This window comes from Balaenoptera borealis (assembly GCF_965194805.1).
Source record: "Balaenoptera borealis genome assembly, chromosome: 8".
Taxonomy (NCBI): domain Eukaryota; kingdom Metazoa; phylum Chordata; class Mammalia; order Artiodactyla; family Balaenopteridae; genus Balaenoptera; species Balaenoptera borealis.
In genome coordinates, this window is record NC_138865.1 from 75,436,534 (window position 1) to 75,459,237 (window position 22,704).

Sequence of the window (22,704 nt, forward strand, 5' to 3'; positions counted from 1 at the left end):
ACACCATTGTAAAGCAATTGTACTCCAATAAAGATGTTAAAAAAAAAAAAAAGTGTGCTGACTCTTGGTTTATACTGTTAGAGAAGCAGTCACAGAGGTCTGGAAGAATCTCAGGGAAGATGGGTCAAGTCCAGCAGATACTCCTGCTTTGCCTGGTGACCCTGGACAAGTCACATATCCTGGTCTGTTTCCTCATCTGTGAAATGAGAATATTGGACCCGAAGATCTAAGTCCTTCACGCTACCCTTTGGTGCCTTCGTAACATGAATTCACTCGATACTACTTTTATAGGCTGACAGTTTATTTTAAAAAGCAGTCTCCCTTCATCTTTTCCATTAATCTGTTTGATATGAATTGAGCTAATATGGCAATTGTCATCTCTGTCCAAAAGCTTCAGAAATCACTGAGACCTCACATTTTTATCTGATTTTATCTCCCATTACTGTGCCTGAGTGGATTTTGTGTTGCAGTATATATCACCTTATTTTGTTAGATGGCCAAGCTATTTCACAATGGCCCAAAGAGCAGTTTACTCTGTTCCATAGCAACAAGCCTTTTGCCCGCATTTGCCATCTGGTGTTTGAAGCCTGTATCTTGTGGAGATTTTTTTCATTAGCTGACAGTCATTACTCATCTGCTTTTGCCTTTAGTATATCTGACATTCTCATTATTGCCCATCCTAAATAGTCTCTGTTTTAAGTAAGAGAGCACTTGGAGTTGTTTGCTTAATAGAAGGGATTCAATTTCCTCATCTGGAAAACAAGGGGGTTGGATGAGAAGGTTCCTGCCAGTTGGCACCATCTATGATTTTATGAAACTTGGGTTTTAATGACTTATGTATGTGATTGACAGCCCACCTAGACTGTGGTCTGTGAAAAGGAAGGCCATGCCATGATAGGCTCTCTTGATGATGAATAACTGAGTAAGTGAATGAATGGCCACATCAGCCCAGGTAACATCAGGATGAGAGAGCCATTGCCCCATAAAAGCAATACCAATGATATTTTGTAATTTTTCCACATTCATTTTCCACAATATTTTTAGAGGTTTCCTAAAAATAAATCTCGAGGCCATGACCTACAAAGCCCCTTGCTACCTCCTCCATCTGATTTTTTACTACTCTTTCTTCTAGTCTTTATACTATATCCCCAGTGGTCGTCCTGGTATTTCAAAACATGCCAAGCATCTAATTTAAGTTTAATTTAAATATACATATCAGGGTCCTTGTACTGGCTGTTCCCTCTGCCTGGAATTCCGTTCCAAGAATATGCAAGTGGTTTATTCCCTTCATGCAAATCTGTGCTCAAACATCGTCTCCCAGAGAGACTATCACATCCCACATCTTATTTTATCCATTTACTTTGCTTTATTTTTCATCATAGCACTCACTAATATATTCAATGTGTCTTATATTCATCTATCAATTTATTGTTCCTAGCCCCTGGAATAGTGCTTTGCACACAGGAGTCACTCAAGCAGTAATTGTTGAGTGAATACATGAATGAGAACAAGAAAAAAAAATCTATTAAGTACTTGATTTGTGAATTAAGGCTCTCTCCAACTCCACTGTTAAAATACACACCTGTTTATAACACAACTTGTAGTTTTTTGCCTCTATGCCTCTGCACCTATCATTATTTACCCTTCTATCCCTTTCCCACTAATTCTGGATACTTATTAAGTCCCAAATCCTACCCCTCATTGTCTGAGTTCTGCCTTTTCTTTGAAACCTTCACTGATCCCGCCCACTATCTCTTCATCTGAACTGGTGGGGCCAATGGCACTCTGTCATCATGCCCTCCCCCATCTGATTCATTATCTGTCTCTGCATGTCTTAACTCCCCGACCATAGGCTCTATGAGTAGAGATTATTTTTATGTATTTCTATTTTGTTTTACTTTATATTTGCATGTATATTTTAAATGGAATTGACTTTATTGTTTTAGATAGAATAAAACATTTACTATTAACAATTTTGAATCTGCAAAGATATAAAGATGAAAGCAAAAATTACCCCCAAATTCTACTGTAAAGAGAAAATAACCACTGTGAACGTTTAGACACACCAACCCAACACACACACACACACACACACACACACACCATATTCTTATAAAAAATTGGATACCATATATGTTATCTAGTACCTTGAATTTTTTTTTGCATTTTTAAAAAAAACTTAAGATTATATTGAGGATAATTCAGTAAATATGTCTTCACTGATACTTCTAATTGCTGCAGTTTCATCATATTTAACCAATCCCTTATTTGACTGACTTTGAAATTATTTGCAATTTTTAGCTATTGCAAATGTTTGATGTATATTTTTGGGGTAAGTGGGATGAGAGATTTGAAGAGAGGGTAGACTTGAAATCATCATGGTGGAGGGGTGGAACATGAATTGACTAGAGAAATACTCTTCACATTTTTTTTACTAATGTGCCCCCTAAAAGAATTTTGAAAAGTTCTATTTGCTTTTGCATTTTTATAAGTTGATATGTATAGTTTTTATTAAATTTTAAAATGTTTAAAGCTTATAATCTCTGGCAAATTGTAAATATATACATGTTAAAATTAAGCTATGCTATTACTTTTTAAAAGATGTCTGATGGAATCAAAATATAGTGGTTTGATATCTACCTTAATCTATTTTTCAAAAAATCATGAACTAGCTCCTTATTAATGATCTGAAATGGTATACAGTCCCTTTTTCTTCTAGAATTACTAATTCTGTTCTCCTTTTCTTACAGAGTTTGTGCTAATACAATATAGTTTTACACTTCAAAGCCTTTTACTGGTCAACCATTGCAATGAAATTTGTGTGCATAAATTTAAATATTTAAAATTTTCTGGGACCACAAGGAAATTTTTAAATGTGTATTACACATTTTGAAAAGTAATTTGTTAAATGTATTAATAAAATAAAAAAGCTGTTTTTTTCTTCCAACTAGGTAATGTATCTATGGATGAGTGTTACTTGTTGGTAGAATTAAATAGGAGCAGTATCAATTTTTTTCTTATTTTTCATTTTTATAGATGTAAGTTCTGAGAAACATTTTCACATTAATCAAGTAGATGGGAATGGGCAGAGTTTTGTTATAGCAATTTTCCTCAATCCTTTGAACTCCGTTTGAGTTATTTGATAAAAAAATTGTGTATAAATTTATTACCAAAAAATACTTCTAATGATCTGTCAGTGGATAAGCAATTAGGCCTCCTGTCAGTTTTATTGACAGTAAAGACAGGGCTGGAGAAATGTCTTAGGGGGCCAGGCACAGACATTGGTTGGAGCACCTTTGAACTTGATGACTATGGATATTCTGTCTACTGTGTGGTGTGCTTGCCCCAGTGCTGCTTGGCTCCTCAGGTGCAGCCCAGAGAAGCAGGGCTGGGTTTCGTCAGGGTTGAAAATTCAGCACATGTGTGTTCACTAAAAGATATTAGAAATATGAAAAAATAGCTGGTGGAATCCAGGCTGGACAAGGAAAGTGGTGAGATGGACTGGGGGAAAGTAGAGAGGAGAAAGTAAAGGGAGGGCTCTTTAAGGTAGATGATTGTTTGGAATAGCTGAAGTGGCAAACAGGAAAGAGAGGGAATGGTGGTCAGTTGTGTGATTCCGTAGTTTTAGAGGTAGAGCAGTTACGGGTCGTGAACATGCCCAAGGTGTGGCCATGACGTGAAGTTCATAAACTTCATTTGTTCATAAACAGATCACATGAAGATGAGTTCATGGAAATAGGTGCTATGATCTCAAAAGGGTTGTCCATGTTGATATGATAAGGAGTGAAGGCAGGGCTTGCAGTGGAGAGATAGAGTGTGGGGCAGGCATCAACAGATTTGAACAGTGAGAGAAGGTTGGTAAAGCAGAACAACAAAGAAAGAGGAAGAATGCCTTGAAAGCTGAAAGGAGTGGGTCTTAAGGGAGCTTTGCATATTTACAAGAAGCTGCAGGAAAAATGGTTTAGAAATGGCCATGGTGGGTATGGAAACTCATTGCCTGACCCTGATGTATGAATACCTGTCATTTGAGAAGTGTAGGGGAGGCCATGTCCTCAGGGAAGAGCCCCAGTTATCAGGAGGGAGAAACTCAGAGCAGATATTGAAGACACAGGGAAATTTGCTGTTGATGGATGGGCAGTAACAAGAGGTCACAGTGAAGTGGAGAGTGGTAGGAGCAGGTCCGGAACAAGAAAGTAGCACAGAGCTTTTTGAAGAGAATGTTACAGATCAAGATCCCTGCTATGTATTTGAGGAGCAGGTGAATTCTAGTTTTCATGTTGACTGAAGAAAACAGAAAAGAGGGCAGGTGGATTTAGCCCAGTGGTCTCTGAGGAGTAGGGCCTTTGCCCATCTACTCAACATCAGCTTTAAGTTCATTGAAGATGTGTCTTGCTTGGTTGAAATAATTGAGGCTTACATGCTGCAGACATGCTGAATTATTATTTTAACGTATTTTTGCTTTTTATTGCCAGTATATCATTGAGATTATTTTTGCATCTGTATTTATTATTTATTATTTATTTAGTAATTACGTTACAAAAGGCATTGGCTTATAATTTTCATTCTCTGTATATCTGTGTTTATGTATATTGTGTATTTTTTCAGGTTTTGGTATGAGGATTATGGTAGCTTTTAGAAATAGAGAGGTGTCCATTGTTTTCCACGCTCTGGAGCTCTTAGCACAGACGTTATCTGTTCTTTGTAAGCTAGAAAGAACTTTGCTATAAAATTCTCTGAATGTGTGCTATCTAATATGGCATAATAAGCACCTGAAATGTGGCTAATATGACTGAGGAACTGAATTTTTAAATTTATTATTTTTATTTTAAATTTAATTTCTCATTTAAAAATTGATACTCATCTCAGTGTTTCAGTGTTTTGGGGACAGACTGGTTATGTGAGTCTACGTTTTATAGATTATGTAAAGTCTAAATATACAGATGAAGTATTTCTAATGAAAATTTACCAGCCAGATTGAAATGTACTTTAAATGCAAAATATACCCTGGATTTTAAAGACTAAGAAAAAGTAAAATCAATAACTTTTACATTGATTTTTATGTTGACATAATAATTTGTTGTCATGGCCACCTATGTTGTTAAATAAAAGATGTTATTATAATTAATTTTACTGTTCCTTTTTACACTTTTAGTGTGGCTATTAGAAAATTTAAAATTATAAATGTGGCTTGCATTTGTGACAGGCATTATATTTCTATTAGACAGCATGGTTCTGAACCATGAGCTTTCCTAAAAGGAAGTAAAACTTCCTCAGTTTCTTTTTTTTTTAATTTTCATATCTGCTTTTATTTATTTACTTATTTATTTTTAATTAATTTTTTTGGAGTATAGTTGATTTACAATGTTGTGTTAGTTTCTACTGCACAGCAAAGTGAATCAGTTATACATATACTTATATCCACTCTTTTTTTAGATTCTTTTTCCATTTAGGTCATTACAGAGTATTGAGTAGAGTTCCCTGTGCTATGCAGCAGTTCCTTATTAGTTATCTGTTTTATATATAGTAGTGTGTATTTGTCAATCCCAATCTCCCAATTTATCCCTCTCCTCATTTTCTTATAGAGTTACTGGTTCATTCAGTTTTCCTATCTCTCCAGAATAAATTTTGATCATTTACATCTTCCTCAAAAGTATTTATTTCAAATATATGAATATAGTACTTTACAAATATTTCCTTCCTTCCTTCCTTCCTCCCTCCCTCCCTCCCTCCCTCCCTCCCTTCCTTCCTGTCGGTAATGGTAAATGGTAAATCAGCTCTAAGATACATTGATAAAATTCTGTTTTTGTGATTTTCAATTAATTTTGTATCTGCTTTGACATTCATTGATTCAAATATATTTTTAGAATCATCAAATTACTTTTCCTTATTTGTAGGAATTACATTTTTATTTTCTCTTCTGATAAAAATCCCTGTTTTTTAAAAAAGGATATCATCAATGAATAGAGAAGTCAATATTTATTTTATTTTATTTTCTGTTCCACAAACTATTTTTTCTGCAGTATATTGTCTTCTAATTGTTTAGATACATTTTATATAACAGTTTTCTTTCAATATTTCATGTTCCATGAAACATTTTTTACAATATTGCATTTAAAAATGAAACAGGATATGTCCTGCACGTATATTTCATTTTTCTTTGTCCTTTCTTGCTTTGCAATCCACTTTTACAGAGAAAGCAATCACACTGTACTTAAAAAGAATCAACAGTAGATGCAATGTATCTACCATTTAAATGTTCCAGGGATGTGCTAACTTCTTAATTGAAATTACCATATTTAGCCTTCACAGTAGCTCTGTGAAGTATGTACTGATGGTATCCTCAGTGTGCAGATGGGGAAACCAGACCAAGAGGGATTGGAACCCATCCAGGGTTTCCCACCTATTGCCCATGGACTCACATCCTCCATGGGAGAGATCATTCTGTTAGTTTCTCATGCACAATACTAGAAGAATATAGCAGACCTCTTTATAGCAGATGTCTAGCATCAGAACATCAACATAGTTCATGCTAAGATTCCATTGTCAGGCAATTATTACATGCAGTTATGTTCAGTGTTAATAAATTGTCCCATGGTATACTACTACTGTGTTCTGGACTTGGGTTTCCTATAACAGCCTAACAAAAATCTTTCATTCATCTGCAGTGAGGTACACTTTCTATAAACAATTGTTTCCTTTAATCATTTGGTGGGTGGGGAGAAATAGATACCAATTAGCCATTTTTAATACTGTGTATCTTCAAATTAGAATTTTTGAAGTCTTATATCTATAGAATGGCAGAAAAGGAGAAACTTCATACAGTTTACTTCTTTGGGCAAGCAAAGGCAAATCCCTGTCTTTTTGCCTCTGAACTCTATCCCATTTGCTGTCAAATACCTTTTAAAATTAATTTAGCTATGGTATAGTCTCTTTTAAGATTTAGATAGTTAATAACAACAAATGACTATGGTTCATTAATTTGTGATTCTTTTCTTTCTTTTTTTTAAAGATAGTGTTTTTGGAAGAAGCATCCCAACAAGAAAAACTGGCCAAAGAATGGTGCTTCAAGCCATGTGAAATAAGAGAACTGAGCCACCAGTAAGTCAGAGCCAACATTTTCCCCTTTTACTTGATGCTGTTAACTAGTCTCAAATGATAACCTGTCTTGAGAGACAGAGAGGCTTTTTTTTTTTTTTGAAGGATGAGGTGGGAACGAGAAGGTAAATAGAGAACATGGAGCTGAAAGACAGAAACTTTGAAAACTAGAGGCTGCCATCATTCATTTACTTCTTCAGCAAATATTTGTTGAGCTTATTATGTGTAAGAATAGGATCTGGAGGTGAAAATGATCTACCGAGCCTTGGTCCTCACTGGGTTTACGGACCATGGGGAACAGGGAGCATAAACAAGTGCACAGATATGTAAGCATGACAGTGAAGCCTTCTATAAAGGAAGTAACAAGGGAGCATGATAGAGATAAACTAGTGCGGTGGAGGGGAGTTTGGGGAGGAATAACTCTGACAGTGTGCTTAGGGAAGACCTATTTCCAAAAGTGCATTTGAGCTACGATTTTATGTTCCAGCTACTTTAGTGGTTAATATTTGTGCCAAATGTGTTTCCTGTTGATTGGTCTACTCTCTTCATAGCCTGGGTGATTTGTCTTATAGAAATGGGAATACTTCTTTTAAACTCAAAAGATTTTGTCTAGTTTCAGGCCAAATATGTTTCCAAAGTCAATAAAAGTTCCAAAGTCAACCAAAATCATTTTCATTCTAAAAACACTTTTATAACTTGGGAAGTGGCTTTAGAGTAATGTAGTGGGAACACTGAATTAGGAATTAGAACACCTGCCACGAATCCTCACCCTACAGCTCTGCAGCTGTTAGATGGAAAGCAAGCCACTTCCCCTCTTTGAGCTCGTCTCCTGGGCTGTTAGCAAAGGATTGTCCTAGATTGTGGTAGACACCTTGTCCACTGCAGGAGGACTGTGAATTGGGTTCCCCCTTAGGCTTTGAGGCAGAGGAGCTGGCCACAGTCCAGAGAGATGGGGTGACTGACCCTAAAGTTTTGTTGCATTTATATTCACATCTCCTCCTCCTTCCCTCTCTGTGCTGCCTCCCTGTTGGCTTAGAAGCATGTGGCCAGTGGGCATGCAGATGAGTCCAATGGGCATGGAGGTCATTTTAGGCACCTCTGCTGTTGCCATCTGTTTCCTCTGCTAGATTTTCTTGAGAATATATGTTGAGCAATAACTGACATTTTTAAGTCACCTTCTTGCGTTGCTTTGTCATGCAGGATTAGAAGGTGGCTTGGGAGTGGATGAGATGGAGGTTGGGAGAGGGTGGGAGGATGGTGGAGTGGCTGGAGGGTGAGGAGTGAGGTGAACACATCTGTGGGTCTTCATATCCTTTTGTCCCTCTTTACGAGGCTGCTTTTGGAGTTAAATCCATCTAACAAATTCATATTCCAGGAGACCTATAAGCACTACACACAGAAAAGTGGGAAGGTAAGAAAAAATGTGAACTTTGGTGGAAGACTAAAATCTTTGAAGAAAAGTTATATTTAAAATGCAAAGTGATTTTTTATATCAAACCTATAAGATAGGTACAGTTGAATTTCTTCAAGTCAGGATTAAAATACATGATGTCTCTGACAGTCTGTTTAATAGAGTCAGTGTACCTACAGGTATCTCAGCACCGTGTGGATTTTTTTTAAATGAAAATTACAGCTGGAGCACTCTGAGCCGTGCTTTGATAGGAGTGGATTAGACTATGACCATGGACCAGAGAGAGGTTGACAGGGCCAGGATTAGGGTGAGGCAAGTGAGGCATTCGCCTTGAGCACAGAATTTAAGGATGTTGGGGAGGGCAAAAAACTTACTAATCAAGATAAATAATACTTTAATGCAGTATTTTTAAAAATCAAAATTAATACAAAAAACCCACAATGAACAAAATACCAAAATTTTTAATAAGGTCAAGATGTTGTTGTTTGTTTCACACCCTTGCATTTTTGTGCAATGAAAGAGTGGTTTTCAAACAGCCCAGGATTCCCAGGCCCTTGGGACCATTGCATCCCCAGCAGTGCATGTTGATGAGGGTTGCCAATAGTGTGCAAGCAGACTGAGTAACTTAGGCTATTATATAGAAGGTCATGTGTTTTGATTGTAGGGCTTTTTCTAGCATTTTCCACTTGGTTAAAAGACAGGTGGATGTTCTGACACGTGTATATAGGGGCACATATTGTTCTTTTCCCTCAGGTTCTGATACAGCCTAGGCAGCACTGCAAGTTTGGGATGTGAAGTTGATGGTTTTTATCTGGGGAAAGTTGAGATTTTCTAAGGAAGTTAGGATAGTGATTAAGTAAAGTGAAAAGAGCAAAGTGGAAGAGCAGAAGGAGAAAGGAGAGCTTTTTCACCTTCTCCTGCTTCAGGCTTCAAGCCCCCCTGCTTTGCCTGCAGTTTGACTTTTGATGGCAACCATTTAGCTGCAAGTGATATCTTGAGTGGAGTTCTAAGCCTGGCTGGGCCACTCATCATCCTCAAGCTTCCTTTGTTCTTTCCGTAGATGAGTAGCTGGGCTCAGTGACCGCTAATCTCACGTGCAGCTCTGACGGTCCACACACTCCTGCCTGTACTGCTATCTGTAATAATCCTGGAATATAATTTTGATTATGTGAATGTTTCTATTAATAAGCATTTCATAATACTTCCTGTTTCCTAAAAAGGATTGCTAGGCTTTCTGGATGAAAGTTAAACTTCTGATACAGTAAATCCTTGCTCCCTGTCGCCTCTGAAGACTTTGTATCCTGTGTTATCTCCTTTACTTCTTTCATCTCTGGTACCTTCAGAATATGCTCAGGTTTCTCCTACATGGAAAACAAAAAGTGACTTTCACTCTTCCCCTACATTACCATTCTAACTTTCACTACCGAATAGTTTTTGCCCAGTACTTTCTCTACACCGGTCTTTCCTGTTCATGGCTCTCTCCTCAGCACCTAGGACAGTAACTAAAACATACTAGGACTGGGTAAGTACTTAGATAGTAAAGGACTGAATCCATGTGAAATCAGGTGTCTCCCCAATCATTGTGTGGAAATGAGAGCTCGCAGGGTCTGGACTCTTGCAGTCTTTAACACTGGTCACTGTCCTGCACTCCTTCCCTAAATTGCTGTCCTCAACACCTCTCCATCATAGGTCTCTATCTTCCTGACAATGATTCTGTCTAGATTGAACACGACCTTCTCTTCCTCAATCCTGCTCTTTAAGTGGAGGCTACTGCTCAAGGTTTAGTTTCATTCTTTCTTCCACAGAAATCTCTGGCACCACCAACTTCTAGGGTTACCTAATCAGGGGAGACTCTCAAATCTGAATGCCATCTTTAACTCTGTGACCTCTTATCCCATGTGTTCAATTGCTTTTTGGAGACTTGGAGGTCATAATTTGACTGTAGGCTTAGTATGACATTGTCCCTCCCTGAAAGTGGACTTTCCTTTTAAATTCTCTGTACTTTATGTCATTTATTCAGCATCACATGCTCAGAAACTTACTCTGACTCTTTCCTCTGCTACCTAGAGCTAATAAAAATCAAGTTCTTTCTCTCATATTTATCCTTTTCCTTTATTCAGAAATGCTCTCATGCTTGAGAGATTGAAAGAGTGTCCCCACACGTGCCTGCCACCACCAGATTCAACTTCCTAAACCTGGGGTTCAATATGTCACAGTTCTGCCAAAGAAGATAAAAAACAAAGGATCAAATATTCTCATGATCCCCTCCCTCTTGGCTACTTGTCTTATTTTTCTTTGGATTCAAGGTGTAGCAGAGTTTCTTAAACATAGTAGATACTTGGGAAATATTATTTGATTGAACAATTCAACTACATGAAGAAGTCACACTGCCATTCCATGTTATGATGGTGGGGACAGTAAAAGCCCCAAGGACTGAAGTGTTCTGGAGAGGTCAGTGACTGACACCGAAGAGGAATCTGTATTTCCTTCTCCCTCTCTGCATGCCCCCACCTTATAGGCCCACTTACTGCAGCCTTCTTGACGTACTTGTAGGTTGTCACTGCTTTTCATTTCCAGAGTGAATGAAAAATTCAGAGGGTAGTGACCAAGAATACTGAGGCTACTGCCTGGGTTTGAGTCTAGGCTCTAGAGCTGAAGTTGAATGATTACTTTTTTCAAGCTATTTAAATTTCCTGCGCTTGAGTTTACTCTTGTGAAGATGGGGATTACAATACTACTTCTTAAGTTTGTTGTGAGCATTACATCATCATCACAACTAATTTTTTTGGTGCTTTCCATTATCTAGGCACTGTTTTTGCAAATATTAACTCAATCCTCACAACAGCCCTACGGTGAAACTACTATCTCCGTTTTATGTAAGGGGAAACTGAGTCACAGAGCAGTTAAAGAATATGTTGAATATCCCACTGCTGGTTTACGGTGGGATATAAATTCAAAATCAGGCAGTATCAGTCAAGAATGTGTATACTCAAACCCTATAATAAACCGCCTTCCACAAATAAGATGATGTACGTAGAATGCTGTGCCCAGTGGCCAGCATGTCCGACTTCAGTAAACATTACCTGCTGTCACCATCATCATTATCATCTTCACCACCATTCCTAGTTCTCATTTTTAAAAAATAAAGCATTTATAGATACCCGTGGCTTTATTTGTCTTCCATTTAGGTGGTATACATTTGAATTGGTACTATATGGGATTCTTTATTATGTCCAATTCTGAGTTCAAGTTCCTTACGTATATAAAAATGTAACTAATATTTCCTTGCGGTGATGGTGGTGGTGGTGGTGCATACTGTATTTTAACAAATATCTGCTTGGATGCAATTAGACACTTAATAGACACCAGTGAACCAGATTATTTCTTTTTTTTGATTATTTCTTTAGAAAAGCTTTAAGTATCTATTAGCATTGGGCTGCCTCAATTCTGTGGGCAGTGCCTCTGAAAACTCTAAAAAACATCGTTCTAGGACTTGCTGTTATAGAGTTAACAGAAATAGGAAAATTGATGGGTGGAACAGTGGAGTGATCAGAAACATCTGGAGAGTGGTTGTCATAGCACTGCATCTGTATCTTCACTTAACTGTTTATACCACTCACCCACTGACACTCTCGTCTTCTCAGATTGCCCTTCCCTAACCAGCCTCAGTTTGCTCTTGTTGCTTCTGTTTCAGAACTCAGCCCCTCCATCACATGGGACAGGACTAGATTTCTTGCAGTCAGCCAAGGCCAAGATGACCATTGGGACTAAAATTGTGGCCATTCTGTTTCTCATCATCAGCCATCCTTAGTGACTTGTGTGTAATTCCTCATCATGGCTCTAGAAGTTTTGGCCTCCTCTCTCACCTTTGCCCTCTGTCTTACAACCCCCAATTGTGAGAACAAAGTCATACGATTAAACTGTAGCTTCACGCATTTCTTGTGCAACGACTGCTTTGCTTCTGCTCAGTGCTGTGGTTTTTCCTCTTTTCATGATCTCTGGTAAACTTTACACCAAGACATTCCAATTTAGGACTGTTATCTCTCCTAGCAGAGTTTCATTTTTATTTTCTGATCTCTAAATAATAGAATAATTTACATTCATCTGATTGCATTGGCTCTAAACCTGGGTGGAGTAAACAGTTAAATCACTGTATAGAGAAAATGTGATTTAAAGGTATGGAAAATGACTAAAGATGTTATTAAATTCTTTTCTCCCTATCTTAACTTCCAGTGAGTTCTTCATGCCTGGGCTGGTTGATACACACCTCCATGCCCCTCAGTACTCTTTTGCCGGGAGTAACGTAGACCTCCCACTTTTGGAGTGGCTGACCAAGTACACATTTCCTACAGAACACAAATTCCAGAGCATCGACTTTGCTGAAGAAGTATATACCAGAGTTGTTGTAAGTATCCTGCTTATGAGTATTGGTGCATTGTGTTCAGTCATCTATAGAAACATCCATTTCTTGGGGGCAGATTTAAGTTATTAAAAATAGGCAGTTAAGGCTATAATAGACTGTACAGACTTTTTCAGTTCTTTCACAGCTCAGTGAGTTTGTGACCACTTCACCTACATAGCTAGCCACTAGCAAAGAGACAGCTTGAATCTAAATCCTCAAATGCCCTGGGTTCTCATTACTCTCATTTACTTCTCTGTTTACTTTACTAAATTTGGGTTTAATGCATATGTGTGTTCCTTTACTCTTGCCTATCCACACTGCTGTTCTAGGTACCATATGGAATAGCTGTGTAACCTTTGGAAAGTTCTGTGACTCATTTTCCCCATTTGTAAAAAAATAGGGATAATGATAGTACCTACTTCTTAGGATTGTTATGATAATTAAGCAAGTTAATATTTGTTAAGCTCTTAAAATAGTGCCTGACATATGTATTTGCTTTACAAAATACCCAAGGAAATCTAAAATTAAACTTTCAAGTTACAGTGAGAAGGGTATCACATTATTTTGGTAGCTTCGAAAGGAAGGAAAATAGGATGGTCCCCTGTTGCAGGGCGTGTGGGAATGTGATGAGCATTAACCCAGTAGAGGGAACTATGGAGCTAGTTCAGTCAGAGAACAGTGGCTGTGGTGTGTGCCAACTAAAGGCCCTGAAATGTCCTTCCTTCCACTCTATCAGGAAAATCAGTTCCCTTTATTCTACTCCAACCCTATGCCCAGTCCACTCAGCAGCCAGAAATAACTTCTGCAGCTGAGAATTAAAGCTGCAAATACCCTATCTGACCACGAACTCTTGTCATCTAGCATACTTAGTCTGAACATTCCTGCATTTTTATTGGACCCATTGATGGTTTTTCTCTTAAAGTAATGGTGTGAGGGTGATAATATTATAAGCCTTATACAGTGACCTAGCCACCCTGCCAGTTTCCCAGATCTTGCATCATCCAAGCCTTAAAGAGTAAAAGCAAGTGCTATCTTTTATATACTTGCCTTGCTTACTTATAAATTCAGTGTAATTGTGGACTTTACTTATTTAGCACGGATCCACATGACACCAGGAAAACTGAGAAGGACTAAGGCTGTGTTGGAAGTTGCTAGTGCATTGTGTTAATGAATTGTGTTAACCACATCAAATCTTTTTATTCTCAAAATTTATTTACACCTTGCATTGTTCTGAAAAGGGTTAGAGATATCTTAAAATTGCATTGTATACAAGAGAAGAAAATGAGTCATGAAATCACGGCAAAGGAAAAAAAAGGAGGAAAAATAAAATAAAGCCAAGAGGTAAAAGTATACCATGGGGGTCCATGCACTTGTTAGGATTTGTCACACATTTGGCTTTAACTGACCCAGAGAGGGAAATCAAAGTATTTGATGTCAGTGAGTACAAAATAGGTGAAATAGGTGTTATTCTCTACAAGTATTTTCGGTGTACACATCCTCTGTTTCTGATTATGAGCAGGCCCATAGACTTTAAGAGTTGGATGAGCTGAGAGTATAATTGACATTTGTTTAAGAAAGTTGAGATTTGTTAACTAGAACCCGTCCCTAAGGCTGAAGACTGCCTGTGGCAATGCAAAGGGGGTGCTAAGGCAGTACCCATGAACCAAGACATTTTTTGTTTTGTTTTTTATTTTCTGCCTCAGAAAACAGTCCTGGATCTATTCTTCAACAAATGGGCAATCCAGACCCCCGAGTTTTGCACCACAGATTTTGACAGTGATAATTTAATCTGAAAGTAATTTAAAGTATATATTAGCAAACATCTCCTAAGATTGTTAAGACAAAAATCCCAGTAAGTCAGTCCTGGAATATCTCCCTTTAAACATTGCAAACTGGGTGAGAGATTGAAGTTTCAAATAGACTTTGGACTGGAATGAACCAAAAAGACTCGAAAGTTCAGGAATCTGTATATTATATAGACTATAGTCAAGGGACTGGAGAGTAAGATTTTTGGTAAATATGCCAAGACAAACTGGTTGCAAATATTCTCCTGGATAATAGAATGAATATGCTTACTCTATGGGGTTGTCAGATTCAGCAGATAAATTCAACTAATTCCAAAGAGGTGTCAAGTCATTAAAGTACAGGTGAAAAGACAAGGAGTCAGGCCACTCTTTTCCCCTATTTTAGCTCATGGAAATTGTATAACCTGTTAAGGGACCTGTTGATACTGGCGTTGAAGCTCAGTAGTAGTTTGCAATCTATTTTGAGCTCAAAAGGCTTGGTCTCAAGAACTGACAATTCTTATCAAGAATTGAAAGCAGGGGAAAGGTTGGGAAGCACAGCCAATATTTTGATGTTATTCCTGATAGATTTCTTTATAAATTGGAAAGTCATCATTAATGGAAAAGCCCTCTCAAAAGCTTATGAGAAACTAGGGTGGAACAGGTGCCCAGAAACCCAAACATATAACATGCGAAGAAGAAAAGTAGCTGCATTTTAGACGGCTTACCTAGTAAGATTTTTCAGCCAAATTCTTTCCTTACTTTTTTAACTACATAAGTCACACACATGTGGCTGAACGCAGTGGGAACCAACAGGAGTAGCTTTGGGGGTTCTTTCTTCTCTCCCTCCTTCCCTCTCTTCCTTCCTTTTTTTTGCCCTCCTCTATGGGCTCTCCCTGTCCTGTCCCTTAAATGTAATTTGGGCCGATTCTTGAGCTTTCTAGTCTTTCTAGTTTGTTCCAATCCAATTTGAAACTGCAGTTTCTCATCTAGAAGCTTTTCTGTATGAGAAGCGTTTTCCCCCCTGACTCAGAGGAAAGACTTGCTGTTGGTGTCTGGGTAGTACTTCCATTGTCATTGTTGCTAATTAGCTGAAATTTTCCATTTTGATCTCTTCTTCAAGCCCCTGTTTTAGAAAGGTGTTTAAAGTGTTGAGAATTTAGAAAATGTCAGATTACACTTCTGTTTTAATTTTGAGTTTCATTTTATTTTGCTTAGTAAATGTAACTTGTGTGGTTATTTTTCTTGGGAATTAGTTCACTGTTATTTTATGACCCAATAAAAGGTCAATTTTTATGATTATTCTACACATTTTTAAAAAGACTGTGTTTTCTCTGTCAATATGACTTTTTAAAATATCTGTTAGATTAGGTTGTTGAAAGTGTTAAACAAGTCTTGTATCATTTTCCTCTATAGTCTCCCACATAATAAGACAAGAAACTTAAATAGTCTTCCCTTCAAGATGCAGCCCCCTCACCATGTCCTGTGTTACATCACGTGAGATTTTAGTTCCAGTGCTTTTTTTTATTTTGCCATCTACATACATTTAATTTAAAACGTTTTTTTTAATTTAATTTAATTTTTTTATACAGCAGGTTCTTATTAGTCATCACTTTTATACACATCAGTGTATACATATCAATCCCAATCTCCCAATTCATCACACCACTCCCACCCCATCACTTCCCCCACTTTGGTGTCCATACGTTTGTCCTCTACTTCTGTGTCTCAATTTCTGCCCTGCAAACCGGTTCATCTGTACCATTTTTCTAGGTTCCACATATATGAGTTAATATACGATATTTGTTTTTCTCTTTCTGACTTACTTCACTCTGTATGACAGTCTCTAGATCCATCCACGTCTCAACAAATGACCCAATTTCGTTCCTTTTTATAGCTGAGTAATATTCCATTGTATGTATGTACCACTTCTTCTTTATCCATTCGTCTGTCGATGGGCATTTAGGTTGCCACCATGACCTGGCTATTGTAAATAGTGCTGCAGTGAACATTGGGGTGCGTGTGTCTTTTTGAATTACGGTTTGCTCTGGGTATATGCCCAGTAGTGGAATTGCTGGATCATATGGTAATTTTATTTTTAGTTTTTTAAGGAACCTCCATACTGTTCTCCATAGTGGCTGTATTAATTTACATTCCCACCAACAGTGCAAGAGGGTTCCCTTTTCTCCACACCGTCTCCAGCATTTGTTGCTTGTAGATTTTCTGATGAAGCCCATTCTAACTGGTGTGAGGTGGTACCTCATTGTAGTTTTGATTTGCATTTCTCTAATAATTAGTGATGTTGAGCAGTTTTTCATGTGCTTCTTGGCCATCTGTATGTCTTCTTTGGAGAAATGTCTATTTAGGTCTTCTGCCAATTTTTGGATTGGGTTGTTTGTTTTTTTAATATTGAGCTGCATGAGCTGTTTATATATTTTGAAGATTAATCCTTTGTCCATTGATTTGTTTGCAAATATTTTCTCCCATTCTGAGGGTTGTCTTTTGGTCTTGTTTATGGTTTCCTTTGCTGTGCAAAAGCTTTGGAGTTTCATTAGGTCCCATTTGTTTATTTTTGTTTTTATTTCCATTACTCTAGGAGGTGGATCAAAAAAGATCTTGCTGTGATTTATGTCAAAGAGTGTTCTTCCTATGTTTTCCTGTAAGAGTTTTAGTGTCCGGTCTTACATTTAGGTCTCTAATCCATTTTGAGTTTATTTTTGTGTATGGTGTTAGGGAGTGTTCCAATTTCATTCTTTTACATGTAGCTGTCCAGTTTTCCCAGGACCACTTATTGAAGAGACTGTCTTTTCTCCATTGTATATCCTTGCCTCCTTTGTCATACATAGGTACATTGTTGACCATAGGTGCATGGGTTTATCTCTGGGCTTTCTAACTTGTTCCATTGATCTATGTTTCTGTTTTTGTGCCAGTGCCATATTGTCTTGATTACTGTAGCTTTGTAGTATAGTCTGAAGTCAGGGAGTCTGATTCCTCCAGCTCCGTTTTTTTCCCTCAAGACTGCTTTGGCTATTCGGGGTCTTTTGTGTCTCCATACAAATTTTAAGACTTTTGTTCTAGTTCTGTAAAAAATGCCATTGATAATTTGATAGGGATTGCATTGAATCTGTAGATTGCTTTGGGTAGTATAGTCATTTTCACAACATTGATTCTTCCAATCCAAGAACATGGTATATCTCTCCATCTGTTGGTATCATCTTTAATTTCTTTCATCAGTGTCTTATAGTTTTCTGCATACAGGTCTTTTGTCTCCTTAGGTAGGTTTATTCCTAGGTATTTTATTCTTTTTGTTGCAGTGGTAAATGGGAGTGTTTCCTTAATTTCTCTTTCAGATTTTCATCATTAGTGTATAGGAATGCAAGAGATTTCTGTGCATTAATTTTGTATCCTGCAACTTTACCAAATTCATTGATTAGCTCTAGTAGTTTTCTGGTGGCATCTTTAGGTTTCTCTATGTATAGTATCATGTCATCTGCAAACAGTGACAGTTTTACTTCTTCTTTTCCAATTTGTATTCCTTTTATTTCTTTTTCTTCTCTGATTGCCGTGGCTAGGACTTCCAAAACTATGTTGAATAATAGTGGTGAGAGTGGACATCCTTGTCTTGTTCCTGATCTTAGAGGAAATGCTTTCAGTTTTTCACTATTGAGAATGATGTTTGCTGTGGATTTGTCCTATATGGCCTTTACTATGTTGAGGTAGGTTCCCTCTGTGCCCACTTTCTGGAGAGTTTTTATCATAAATGGGTGTTGAATTTTGTCGAAAGCTTTTTCTGCATCTACTGAGATGATCATATGGTTTTTATTCTTCAATTTGTTAATATGGTGTATCACATTGACTGATTTGTGTATATTGAAGAATCCTTGCATCCGTGGGATAAATCCCACTTGATCATGGTGTATGATCGTTTTAATGTGTTGTTGGATTCTGTTTGCTAGTATTTTGTTGAGGATTTTTGCATCTATATTCATCAGTGACATTGGTCTGTAATTTTCATTTTTGTAGTATCTGTCTGGTTTTGGTATCAGGGTTATGGTGGCCTCATAGAATGGGTTTGGGAGTGTTCCTTCCTCTGCAATTTTTTGGAAGAGTTTGAGAAGGATGGGTGTTAGGTCTTCTCTAAATGTTTCACAGAATTCACCTGTGAAGCCATCTGGTCCTGGACTTTCGTTTGTTGGAAGATTTTTAATCACAGTTTCAATTTCATTACTTGTGATTGGTCTGTTCATATTTTCTGTTTCTTCCTGGTTCAGTCTTTGAAGGTTATACCTTTCTAAGAATTTGTCCATTTCTTCCAGGTTGTCCATTTTATTGGCATAGAGTTGCTTGTAGTAGTCTCTTAGGATGCTTTGTATTTCTGCGGTGCCTGTTGTAACTTCTCCTTTTTCATTTCTAATTTTATTGATTTGAATCCTCTCCCTCTTTTTCTTTTTGAGTCTGGCTAATGGTTCATCAATTTTGTTTATCTTCTCAAAGAACCAGCTTTTAGTTTTATTGATCTTTGCTATTGTTTTCTTTGTTTCTATTTCATTTATTTCTGCTCTGATCTTTATGATTTCTTTCCTTCTGCTAACTTTGGGTTTTGCTTGTTCTTCTTTCTCTAGTTCCTTCAGGTGTAAGGTTAGATTGTTTATTTGAGATTTTTCTTGTTTCTTGAGGTAGCCTTGTATAGCTATAAACGTCCCTCTTAGAACTGCTTTTGCTGCATCGCATAGGTTTTGGATCGTCGTGTTTTCATTGTCATTTGTCTCTAGGTATTTTTTGATTTCCTCTTTGATTTCTTCAGTGATCTCTTCATTATTGATTAACGTATTGTTTAGCCTCCATATGTTTGTGTTTTTTACTTTTTTTTCCCTGTAATTCATTTCTAATCTCATAGCATTGTGGTCAGAAAAGATGCTTGATATGATTTCAATTTTCTTAAATTTACTGAGGCTTGATTTGTGACCCAAGATGTGATCTATCCTGGAGAATGTTCCTTATGCACTTGAGAAGAAAGTGTAATCTGCTGTTTTTGGATGGAGTGTCCTATAAATATCAATTAAATCTATCTGGTCTATTGTGTCATTTAAAGCTTCTGTTTCCTTATTTATTTTCATTTTGGATGATCTGTCCATTGGGGTAAGTGAGGTGTTAAAGTCCCCCACTATTATTGTGTTACTGTCGATATCCTTTTATAGCTGTTAGCAGTTGCCTTATGTATTGAGGTGCTCCTATGTTGGGTACATAAATATTTATAATTGTTTTATCTTCTTGGATTGATCCCTTGAACATTATGTAGTGTCCTTCCTTGTCTCTTGTAACATTCTTTATTTTAAAGTCTATTTTATCTGATATGAGTATTGCTACTCAAGCTTTGATTTCCATTTGCATGGAATATCTTTTTCCATCCCCTCACTTTCAGTCTGTATGTGTCCCTAGGTCTAAAGTGGGTCTCTTGTAGACAGCATATATATGGGTCTTGTTTTTGTATCCATTCAGCAAGCCTGTGTCTTTTGGTTGGAGCATTTAATCCATTCACGTTTAAGGTAATTATCGATATGTATGTTCCTATGACCATTTTCTTAATTGTTTTGGGTTTGTTTTTGTAGGTCATTTTCTTCTCGTGTTTCCGACTTAGAAAAGTTCCTTTAGCATTTGTTGTAGAGCTGGTTTGGTGGTGCTGAATTCTCTTAGCTTTTGCCTGTCTGTAAAGCTTTTGATTTCTCCATCGAATCTGAATGAGATCCTTGCTGGGTAATCTTGATTGTAGGTTCTTCCCTTTCATCACTTTAAGTATATCATACCACTCACTTCTGGCTTGTAGAGTTTCTGGTGAGAAATCAGCTGTTAACCTTATGGGAGTTACCTTGTATGTTATTTGTCGTTTTTCCCTTGCTGCTTTCAATAATTTTTCTTTGCCTTTAATTTTTGCCAGTTTGATTACTATGTGTCTTGGCATGTTTCTCCTTGGGTTTATCCTGTATGGGACTCTCTGCACGTCCTGGACTTGGGTGGCTATTTCCTTTCCCATGTTAGGGAAGTTTTCGACTATAATCTCTTCAGATATTTTCTCGGGTCCTTTCTCTCTCTCTTCTCCTTCTGGGACCACTATAATGCGAATGGTGTTGCGTTTAATGTTGTCCCAGAGGTCTCTTAGGCTGTCTTCATTTCTTTTCATTCTTTTTTCTTTATTCTGTTCTGCGGCAGTGAATTCCACCATTCTGTCTTCCAGGTCACTTATCCGTTCTTCTGCCTCAGTTATTCTGCTATTGATTCCTTCTAGTGTAGTTTTCATTTCAGTTATTGTATTGTTCATCTCTGTTTGTTTGTTCTTTAAATCTTCTAGGTCTTTGTTAAACATTTCTTGCATCTTCTCGATCTTTGCCGCCATTCTTTTTCCGAGGTCCTGGATCATCTTCACTATCATTATTCTGAATTCTTTTTCTGGAAGGTTGCCTATCTCCACTTCATTTAGTTGTTTTTCTGGGGTTTTATCTTATTCCTTCATCTGGTACATAGCCCTCTGCCTTTTCATCTTGTCTATCTTTCTGTGAATGTGGTTTTTGTTCCACAGGCTGCAGGATTGTAGTTCTTCTTGCTCCTGCTGTCTGCCCTCTGGTGGATGTCTACAGTGTTTTAAATTTGGATCCTCTGTCTTTGTTTTGGATTTATTTTCTTAGACGATGATAATCTTTTCCAATAAGGTGGGTGACAAACAATCCAAATCCTTGAACTACCAAAAATGGTTTTACTTTTTTCTGACTGTTGAATGATGCACTTCAGCTATAGAGAGAATTCTCTTTAAAATGATTTTCCCACCAGCAGCCAATGTGCTGATGTAAATCTGATTCTCATTCCCTTCTAGCTAATTTGCTGGCCTTCAGGATTTTCTTCATTCTTGAGGTTCTGAAATTTCACTTAGAGATCTGTTTTTGTTTTTGTTTTTTTCAGTCCATTTTCTTTAATATAGTATTACTTCTGTTCTGGGAAATGAATTTCCTTCTCTCTCTCTCTTTCTTGTGCATGCACGCTCAATCATTTTCTCTGCCACCCCCCAACCCCATTTCCCTTGCTCTTAGTATATTCTTCCCTCCAATCTGTTCTTTTTTTCAGCAACTCTTCTTAGAAAAATAGTGAAACTTCTGTGTATACTTTTGTGCTACATTCTTAGAGAATGCCAGTGGCCCAACTTTGCAAGTTATTAATTCACTCTCACTGTTACAGTAGCCTGTTCCTCTGTCAAGGAGACTATGTCCTATTCTATGCACGTAACAATGCTTATTTTAGATCATTTTATGCCTCTTGTTGCTTTAGTAAGTCTGATTCCTCATGTGTTCATTCAACAATATTTACTAGGCACACACGAGGATCCAGGCACTTTTCTGGTTGCTGGAGATTGAATTTGATGCCTCTGTCATGGTTTTAACTTTTCTCTTGGGTGTGTGATTCTGGTAGCAAGCTAGTACATCCTTTTCTATAGGTGACAGGCTATATAAACATCCTTTACCTGCAGCCAGAAATACTTTTTTTCATGTGCAAAGTGTCTTAAAATTTGAGAAGACTGACATAAAAATCCAGTTTTCCTAATTCTCTTGCCCTTCATTACTAACTGACATCACTGGTCTCTCTTTTTTGTTGTTGTTTTTTTAACAGTTGGCTGAAGCTGAATAGAGGCTGCTAGGATACAGCATGTTCTTCCCTATTACTTTAAGTCCAAATTATTTTCCTCCTGCAGACATTTACATTTCTAATCCAACCCCATTCTAGACAAGAGTCCTCTTATTTCACAAATGAGGAAACTGATGTTGAGGATATAAAGCAACTTTCTCAAGGTCACACAGGTCATAATATGCAAGAAGCAAGAACTCCAGTGCAGTTTTTCCTCTGCACTTTAAAAAGCTTCTGCTATGTGTGGGGGCTGGGGGCATATGGGAAGTCTCTGTACTGTCCTCTCAATTTTGCTGTGAACCTAAAACTGCTCTTAAAAAATGTCTTAAAATTTTAAAAAAGAA

At 37.4% G+C, this 22,704-nt stretch overlaps 1 protein-coding gene across 2 annotated transcripts in view; it reads left to right on the forward strand.

The window, feature by feature from the left end:
* The window catches only part of GDA (guanine deaminase), a 125,525-nt gene that overhangs the window by 45,582 nt on the left and 57,239 nt on the right, over positions 1 to 22,704 (forward strand). For both annotated transcript variants that reach the window (XR_014247287.1, XM_082401473.1), the window contains exons 2-3: positions 7,010 to 7,098; positions 12,740 to 12,911. Coding sequence is in view for 1 of the 2 variants with exons in the window: in XM_082401473.1 (XP_082257599.1) it covers positions 7,010 to 7,098; positions 12,740 to 12,911 (261 nt within the window). In the remaining variant the exon portion in view is untranslated. The remainder of the gene's footprint in view (positions 1 to 7,009; positions 7,099 to 12,739; positions 12,912 to 22,704) is intronic.